Source organism: Triticum urartu, chromosome 4A, assembly GCF_056163025.1.
Source record: "Triticum urartu cultivar PI428250 chromosome 4A, HENAU_Tu73, whole genome shotgun sequence".
Taxonomy (NCBI): Eukaryota; Viridiplantae; Streptophyta; class Magnoliopsida; order Poales; family Poaceae; genus Triticum; species Triticum urartu.
The window spans coordinates 121,513,029-121,523,063 of NC_141876.1; the positions used below are offsets into that span (position 1 = coordinate 121,513,029).

A 10,035-nucleotide genomic window follows, 5' to 3' on the forward strand; every position below is an offset into this window, starting at 1 on the left:
ATGAGAAAGACAATCAAATCAACATAGTGAAGATAATCATGAAGACAAGTTGAGATTGAAGCCAAACCAAATGTGAAGACATACCAAACGTAACGCCATGAGTGAAACACTTCAAACAGAAATCTTTGGTGGTGGCGTTACCCACCGTATAGGAAGTATTAGACCCAGACACGGCGCACAATTATCGTGGCGCTCCGAAGTCAAATTCCACATTAATGTATTCACACTTAGAATGTAAGTCTTCATTGATTGAAGATATACTTTACTTCGTGTGTTGCACATCTAAGTCATCAATATGCATAAGTGTTAGGATGTGTGCCTGATCACAGGACATTTGAGGATTCCAAGATATTTAGCTCACACCGTAACTTGCAAAACCTCTTCTCATCCAAGGGCTTGGTGAAGATATCTGCCAATTGCTCTTCAGTGTTGACGTGTATGATATCAATATCTTCCTTCACAACATGATCTCTGAGAAAGTGATGACGAATTTCAATGTGCTTTGTCTTCGAGTGTTGAACTGGGTTGTTGGCAATCTTGATGGCGCTCTCATTGTCGCAGTAGAGTGGCACTTGCTTCAGATGAATGCCATAGTCTTTGAGTGTTTGCTTCATCCATAGAAGCTGAGCGCAGCAAGATCCAGCAGCAATGTATTCAGATTCAGTAGTGGAGAGAGATACACAGTTCTGCTTCTTTGAAGACCAATATACAAGTGTCGTCCTAGAAAATGACACGTGACTGATGTAGACTTGCGATCCACCTTGTCACCAGCATAATCAGCATCCGAGAATCCAACCAGATCAAACTCTGAGCCCTTTGGATACCATAATCCTAATGTTGGGGTGTAAGCCAAATATCGAAGAATTCGCTTCACAGCTAAGTGATGCGATTCCTTTGGTGCCGCTTGGAATCGAGCACACATGCAAACACTAAGCATAATATCTGGCCTAGATGCACATAGATAAAGTAAAGAACCAATCATGGAGCGGTATACCTTTTGATCGAACTCTTTACCATTGTCGTCGGGACCCAGATGATGTTTGGCTGGCATTGGCGTCGTGCAGCCTTTGCAGTCTTGCATCCCAAATTTCTTCAGGCAATCTTTGAGGTACTTCTCTTGAGATATGAAGATGCCGTTGCGTTGCTGACGTATTTGAAGACCAAGGAAGAACTTCAGCTCACCCATCATGGACATCTGATATTGCTCTTGCATCATATATCCAAACTCTTCACTGTATTTCTGATTGGTGCAGCCGAAGATAATGTCATCCACATATATTTGGCACACAAACAATTCACCATCATATGTCTTCATGAAGAAAGTGGGGTCGAGGAACCAGGTTTGAAGCCTTTGCTCTTCAGGAAGTCTTTGAGTGTGTCATACCAAGCTCGAGGGGCTTGTTTGAGGCCATACAGTGCCTTGTTGAGCTTGTACACCATGTCAGGATGTTTTGGATCTTCAAAGCCAGGCGGTTATGCAACATACACTTCTTATTCAATCTTGCCATTGAGAAAAGCGCTCTTCACATCCATTTGATACAGAAGAATGTTATGATGATTTGCATAGGCCAGCAGTATGCGTATGGCTTCAAGTCTAGCCACAGGAGCAAATGTTTCATCGAAGTCAATCCCTTCAACTTGACCATGCTCATCTTGCTTGTTTCGATATATCCATTTGGTGCCTATTATATTGTGCTTGCGAGGATCAGGACGCTTAACCAGTTCCCATACATTATTCAGCTCAAACTGTTGAAGCTCTTCTTGCATAGCTTGAATCCATTCAGGTTCCATGAAGGCTTCTTCAACTTTCTTGGGTTCAGATATTGAGACGAATGCGAAGTGCCCACAGAAATTTGCTAGCCGTGTTGCCCTCGAACGAGTGAGTGGACCTGGTGCATTGATGCTATCAATTATTCTCTCAATCTGTACTTCATTTGAAACACGAGGATGTACAGGACGAAGGTTTTGCTCTTGCTGATCATTGTCATCGTTAGAAGGATTGTCTTCAGGCTGAGCATTGTCTTCAGTTTGATCAGGTGCGGAGATGATAAGTTCCTCTTCAGGCTGAGATTCAGATGGTATGATTTCTCCAGTTCCCATAAGTTTGATTGATTCACTGGATGGAACTTCATCTAGCATGTTTGGCAGGTGCTCTCTTTGTGAGCCGTTAGTCTCATCGAACCGCACATCCACTGTTTCAACCACTTTATAGTGAAAAAGGTTGAAGACTCTGTAGGAGTGCGAATCCTTTCCATATCCAAGCATAAAACCTTCATGTGCTTTTGGTGCAAATTTTGAAGTGTGATGTGGATCCTTGATCCAGCACCTGGCACCAAATACTCTGAAGTAACTGACATTTGGCTTCTTGCCAGTAAGGAGCTCATAGGATGTCTTGTTCAGAAGCTTGTGAAGATAAACACGGTTGATGATATGGCATGCAGTATCAATGGCTTCAGGCCAGAATTTTCTAGGAGTCTTGTATTCATCAAGCATCGTCCGAGCCATCTCAATAAGTGTTCTGTTCTTGCGTTCGACGACGCCATTCTGCTACGGTGTGTACGGAGCTAAGAATTCATGTGTAATGCCCAAAGTATCAAGATAAGTGTCTAGACCAGTGTTCTTGAATTTAGTGCCATTGCCACTTCTGATGTGCTTGATCTTGACGCCATAGTTGTTCATGGCTCGATTGGCGAAGCGTCTGAAGACATCCTGCACTTCAGTCTTGTAGAGGATTATATGCACCCAAGTATATCTTGAATAATCATCAACAATGACAAAGCCATAGAGACAAGCAGTAGTAGTAAGAGATGAGTAATGAGTGGGACCAAAAAGGTCCATGTGGAGCAGTTCGAAGGGTTGAGTCGTTGTCATGATTGTCTTCGAGGGATGCTTGGCCCTCGTCATCTTTCCGATGCCAGAGCCAGTATTCAGAAGCTTTTGCTAGAAGACATACGGCAAGTTGTGGTCCTGCTGAGAAATCTACCACTTACAAATCATCTTTCCGATACCCTTCAAACACTAGAGACTTGTTAGATTCCATTAGAACAAGGCAACGATATTTTCCAAACATCACAATCATGTTTAAATCGCAAAGCATTGAGACAGACATTAAGTTGAAACCAAGGGATTCAACAAGCATGACTTTATCCATGTGTTGATCCTTTGAGATTGCAACTCTACCTAGACCCAATACCTTGCTTTTACTAGTGTCAGCAAATGTGATGTGACTTTTGTCAGATGGACGTAAGGTTGAGTCCATGAGAAGGCTTCGCTTGCCAGTCATGTGATTAGTGCACCCACTATCAATAATCCATTCTGAAGCAGCTGGTGTCGTACCCTACAATGCAGTTAGGGGGATAGGCTTCACGAAGAGAATTGTGAAGCATAAACATTTGACGAGCAAGTGGATTATGAAAGCTTAGATCGAGGTTAGGACTGATAGGGCAAGTGGCAAGCGACTCAGGAACAAAATACATAATAAGACCATTTGGGCATTTGATCTTGCGCCCTACAAGATGTTTAAGGTCCCCAGCAATGGCTTCAGACGATTTTGGTTTTCAGCTGGAGACCTTTCCCTGCAAAAGAGAGTTAAGCTTTCTTAGCCACCCACATCTTCAAGGGTGGCTTCGAAGCAATGAGTCTAAGTGCAGCATCTGAGAACTTTGGCTTTGGAGCCCTAGCAAAAAGTCTTGCAGGTGGACAATAGTACTCATAAGGATAAGCAAAATAGTTCTTGGTCTTATGAACATGGCGGTTTGATGAAACGCGCTCATATTCATAGGCCTGAGTAAGGTTTCCCTGCAAAACATTTGCGTTAGTGCAATTCAGGTTAGTCCTCTGTCTGTATGAAGCCTTTGGACCATATGATGCCTGTGGTCTGGGGTTTGTCTTCTTCATAGGCGGCCCATTCCTGCAGTTACTACCAATATACCTGGCAAACACTTCACCATTCTGATTCTTAAAAAGTTTATAGTTTGCATCAAAGGATTCATCAATAACAATGGGATTAGCACAAGTGAAGCCAGATAGGGTGGATGGATCCGCTGAAGGTTCCTTTGCAGCAACCAATGTGGTTTTGGGGTACTACTCAGGTTTCCAGTAAGAGCCATCAGCATTCATTTTCCTTTCGAACCCAACACCCTCTTTCCTAGGGTTTTAGTTCAGGATCTTCCTTTTGAGGACATCCAATAGTGTCTGATGCCCTTTGAGACTTTTGTACATCCCTGTTTCAAGCAATGTCTTCAACCTAGCATTCTCATCAGCAATAGCAGTGGTATCCTCAGTACAGGGGTTAGTTACCACATCAACAGTTGAAGATATTGCAATAGTAGCAGTAGTAGAACACCCAGCAACAGAAGTAGCGTTGTCACGCTCGATGCATTTAAGACATGGTGGTTCAAATCCTTCCTGAGCTGAACTGATCTGTTCGGTGCGAAGTGACTCGTTTTCCTTTTGAAGATCTTCATGAGCCGCTCTCAATTTCTCAAGATCTTGCATCCGTTGAAGATAATCATAGGAAAGCTTTTCATGAGTTGTTGAGAGCGTTTCATGACGACTTTCAAGTTCCTCATACTTAACGTGAAGATTTTTTATGTCTTCAATTAAGGACTGAGATCGAGTCATTTCAGCGTCTAACAGATCATCGCTTTTGTCTAATAGTTTTTGAATATGTTCCATAGCTTTCTGTTGTTCAGTTGCAATTTTAGCAAGTGTTTTGTAGCTGGGTTTGGAACCACAATCAGAGTCATCTTCACTAGATGTTTGATAGTGAGTAGTGCGTGTGTTTACCTTGGCACCGCGTGCCATGAAGTAGTAGGTCGGAGCAGAGTAGTCCTTGTCATTTGCATCGGTGTCGGTGATGAAGTCATTGTCTTCAGTGTTGAAGATGGACTTGGCAACATATGCTGTAGCCTGACTCGCAACGCCAGAATCGGACTCCTCCTCAGACTCCACCTCCGCCTCCTCAGAAGCGGACTCCTCCTCTGAATCCATTTCCTTGCCAACAAACGCACGTGCCTTGCCAGATGAGCTCTTCTTGTGTGATGAAGACTTTGAAGAAGACTTTGAAGAAGACTTTGAGTATTTCTTCTTCTTCTTCTCGTCAGAGTCATACTCCTTGCTCTTCTTCTTCTTGTTGTTCTCATTGTCCCATTGCGGACACTCAGAGATGTAGTGGACAGGTTTCTTGCACTTGTGGCATGTTTTCTTCTTGTAGTCATGAGAAGAAGCTTCATCAATTCCTTGAGCTTGATCGTGAAGACTTTCTGAAGCCTTTCTTCTTGGTGAATTTTTGGAACTTCTTCACAAGCATAGAAAGCTCCTTTCCAATGTCTTCAGGATCATCAGAACTGCTGTCAGATTCTTCTTCAGATAAGGAGAAAACTTTTGCCTTCAAGGCACGAGTTTGCCCATAGTTGGGACCGTAGATGTCTCTTTTCTCAGAAAGCTGAAACTCATGTGTGTTGAGCCTCTCAAGTATGTCAGACGGATCGAGTGTCTTGAAGTCGGGACGTTCTTGAATCATCAGGGCTAGGGTGTCAAATGAGCTGTCAAGTGATCTCAGGAGTGTCTTGACAACTTCATGCTTGGTGATCGCAGTGGTGCCGAGAGCTTGAAGCTCATTTGTGATGTCAGTGAGTCGATCAAACGTGAGCTAGACATTCTCATTGTCATTTCTCTTGAAGCGGTTGAAGAGGTTGCGAAGGACACTGATTCTCTGATCTCTCTAGGTTGAGACGCCTTCATTGACCTTGGAGAGCCAGTCCCAGACTAGCTTAGATGTTTCGAAAGCACTCACGCGGCCATACTGTCCTTTGGTCAGATGACCACAGATGATGTTCTTGGCAGTGGAGTCCAGTTGAACGAACTTCTTGACATCAGCAGCGGTGACACCTTCACCAGCCTTGGGAACGCCATTCTTGACGACATACCATAGGTCGACATCAATGGCTTCAAGATGCATGCGCATCTTATTCTTCCAGTAGGGATATTCAGTTCCATCGAAGACGAGGCATGCAGCGGAGACTTTAATTATCCCTGCAGTAGACATAGCTAAAACTCTAGGTGGTTAAACCAAATCACACAGAACAAGGCAGTACCTTGCTCTGATACCAATTGAAAGTGCGTTATATCGACTAGAGGGGGGTGAATAGGCGATTTTTATGAAAGTCTTCAAAACATGGGAGTTTTGAAGACAAACGATAGAAATGAACCTATAACCATGCAGCGGAAGGTAGACTACCCTAGACAAGCCATAGTCAAGTATTCAATGAAGTGAAAGCACAAAGACTAACAGCAGCTAGGCAGTACGGATCAGGATGGAAGATAATATGAAACCAATCTGACAAACAGTCACACAGTGAAGACAAATGGACAATGCAAATAGGCAATGACTTCACAAGGACCAACAGTAAGTAAAGGGAAGGGAAGGATGAAACCAGTGACTCGTTGAAGACAATGATTTGTTGGACCAGTTCGAGTTGTTGTGACAATTGTACGTCTGGTTAGGGCAGCTAGGTATTTAAACTTGAGGACACACAGTCCCGAACACCCAGTCCTGAACACGCAGCTCAGGACACTCAGTCCTCACTGTATTCCCCTTGAGCTAAGGTCACACAGACCTCTCCCAATCACTCTGGTAAGTCCTCAAGGTAGACTTCCAAACCTTTACAGACTTCGTTCACCGGCGATCCACAATGACTCTTGGATGCTCAGAACGCGACGCCTAACCGGCTGGAGGATTCACAGTCCTCAAGTGTAATAAGTCTTCAGATCACACAGACAGGAAGACTTAAGTGATGCCTAACACTCTTTGGCTCTGGGTGGTTAGGGCTTTATCCTCGCAAGGAATTCTCTCTCAAAGGCTTCAAGGTGGGTTGCTCTCAAACGACAAAAGCCATACTCTAACTCTGAGCAGCCAACCATTTATGGTTGTAGGGGGTGGGCTATTTATAGCCACTGGGCAACCCGACCTGGTTTGTCCGAAATGACCCTTGGTCACTAAGGAACTGACACCTGTTCCAACGGTCAGATTTCAAACACACACGGCAACTTTACTTGGACTACAAGAAAAGCTGACTTATCCAACTCTGGACAAGATTTGCTCTCATAGTCTTCACTCGAAGACATAGGATTTTGGTTAAGAATCACTTCAGTCATTTTGATTGGTTCTCTTGGACCCCACTTAACAGTACGGTGGTTCCTATGACTCAACAAAGAAAAACACAGAACGACGAAACTGCTAAGTCTTCGCGCTCCATAGTCTTCACGCGATGTCTTCTCTTATCATAGTCTTCAACATGAATGTCTTCACATACCACCTCTGACTTCAATGTCTTCATACATTTTTAGGGGTCATCTCTGGTAGGAAAACCGAATCAATGAGGGACTTCTACCTGTGTTATCCTGCAATTCTCACAAACACATTAGTCCCTCAACTAGGTTTGTCATCAATACTCCAAAACCAACTAGGGGTGGCACTAGATGCACTTACAGAGACACACTCTCCCATGCTCGAATCAAGCAAATGTCATCCACCTCAGTGTAGTTTCCGGTCCTTATATCGAAATTGGCTTGGCTAGCATCAAACTCCTCCTCATCAAGCTCTTCAACTTCATCATCACCGTCATCCCTCTCCTCCGTATCCGGATTTGGCTGGGCTTGCAAATACATTCCTGATTCAAAATCATCAAGTGGCGCACTCAAATCCATCGTGTTCTCCTGCAATAACTCGGTATATGTTTGATCAATAGGGTAGCTACAAAATCGGACAAATGAAAACTAAGAATATGTTGTAGAGTTCAATCAAAGTTGACCGAAGCAAAACTATTTTCTTACCTCTCCGGCGTTTCATCGAGCATGTCGCTGTCACCCTTGGACTCGATGGGGGCGAACGACACATTGACGGACGGAGGGGGTGGAGGATGGGCCTGGCCTCGCACCGCTACCACCTTCTTCTTGGGGCCCTTCGCCTGCGTCTTTGCACGATCGCTGGAGGGGATGAAGGTGGCGGCCGCCAGAGGGAGGGGAGGACGTGACAGCGCCGATGGTACCGTGGTGGAAGCTTGTGCGACGGTGGCCATGGCTCCATGTATGATGTGGCTGCCATGCCGCTTCCGTTTCTCGGCGGCGGCCGAAGGAAGAGGCGCGGCGGTGATGGGGGCGAGAAGGCCCCGATGGGGCCACCGGTGGTAGGAAAATGGCAGCGATTAGGGACGGCGGCGAGGTGAGGCGGCACAGGGCCGGAAGGAATTGCGATGGCAACGACGCGGCGGGTAGGGCGGAAGAGGGGAAGTTTTCCTTCCGCCAAATCACAGATAGAATAAGGCGAGCCACAAAACCAGAAGAGGGGAAGAGGCTTGTGTGCTTCTCTTCTCTTGCTTCCGCAACCCGTAGCCGCCGCACCCTCCCGTAGCCACCGCTGCCGCCATCTCCAACCCTAGCACCGCCGCCCCTACCCCTCCTGTAGCCACCGCCGCTGCCTTCTCCCACCCAAAACCCTACGCCGCCGTCGTTGTTCCCTTCTTCCCACGGGCGCCGCCATCTTCCCAAATCCTAGTGCCACCGCCGCCCCTTCCCTCTCCACGCAACCATGTCCCGATCCAAAGATGAACCCTCCGATGTCGGTTCCTTCATTGGCGCCATCTTCACCTCTCACCGCCTCAACGAGCTCCAAATCAAAGATCACGTACCCGTCGTCCTCGACCTCGACTCGCCATCCTACAATGCATGGCGGACCTACTTTGCTCTCTTGTTCCGCTCCAACCGTCTCATCGAGCATGTTTACAGGAGCGTCGACTTCCGTGGCATGAAGGGCGATGATGAGTGGCTTGCCGTGGACGCCTGCATCATCAAGTGGCTTTTTCTCACCATCTCGGCAGGTCTCTTCAACATGGTGAACTCCCGTGACCCATTGGCGTACGCCATGTGGACACGGCTATGCGACCTCTTCCTCGACAATCAACTCCAACGCCGTGTCTTCCTCCAAGGGGAGTTCTTCACTCTACAGCAAAACGATCTTTCGATCGACGAGTATTGCATGCGGCTGAAGGTCCTCGCCGACGAGCTACGCAACATCGGCATGAACATCGATGACTCTGTCCTCCTCACCAACCTCCTTCGGGGCCTCCACCCCGACCTCGGCCAGTCCACCGCCAACCTCTCCCTCGACACGTCGACGTATGCCAAGGCAGTCACTTACCTTCGCATGGAGGAGAAGCGACTTCGTCACTCCGCTCGGCAGGCGACCCACGCCGCGCTCCACGTCGGCCTCGCCGCCGGCCCTGGCACGCCTCCCGCCCCGACTGCACCACGTGCTCCTGCTCCGACCCCGCCTCCCACGCCCGCCCCCTCCGGTGGCCGCAAGCAGAAGGGACGCAGGGGTCGAGCGCGCAACTCCAACACGGTGTAGCGCCCGCCCGCGAACACCGCGGTCGCTCCTCCTCCACCGTGGTTGTCGGGGTACAATCCCTGGACGGGTGTTGTACATGTGTATTCCATGCCCGTCCCTCACCCTCCTGCTCCAGGCATCCTCGGTCCATGGCCGGACTCTCATCAGGCACTGCTGACCACGCCCGCCCCCGGACCTGCGGCATATGGTGTGCTGCGCCCTACGGTGGTCCGGCGGCATATGGTGGCCCTTTGGCTTATGGTGCATACGGCGGGACCCACGGTGGTGTTTGGGATCCCGCCCTCCTCTCCGCTCTTCATACCGCGCCCTCGCCGAGCAACTACAGCGGAGGTGGCGATTGGTACATGGACACCGGCGCCGCCACTCACATGGCTTCCAACCCCAGTATCCTCTCCCGTGCCTCCCCCTACCCCTTCAACTCTCGCATCGTGGTTGGTGATGGTTCCTCCCTTCCCATTACCCATCACGGTTCTTCCTCCCTTCCATTTCCCTCCTCTTCTTTAACTCTTAATATTGCGCTTGTTTCGCCATCCTTAATCAAAAACCTATGCTCCGTTCATACTCTTACTCGCGAAAATCCTATCATTATTGAGTTTGACGCTCTTGGTTTCTCTATCAAGGATGCT

General features: G+C 47.5%; 1 protein-coding gene across 1 annotated transcript; it reads left to right on the plus strand.

The window, feature by feature from the left end:
- The first annotated feature begins 8,590 nt into the window (after positions 1-8,590).
- LOC147975061 (uncharacterized) lies at positions 8,591-9,409 on the plus strand. Its single transcript, XM_087520257.1, has one exon. It carries the CDS (start codon positions 8,591-8,593, stop codon positions 9,407-9,409), a length of 819 nt encoding a protein of 272 aa, XP_087376383.1.
- Positions 9,410-10,035: the final 626 nt, after the last annotated feature.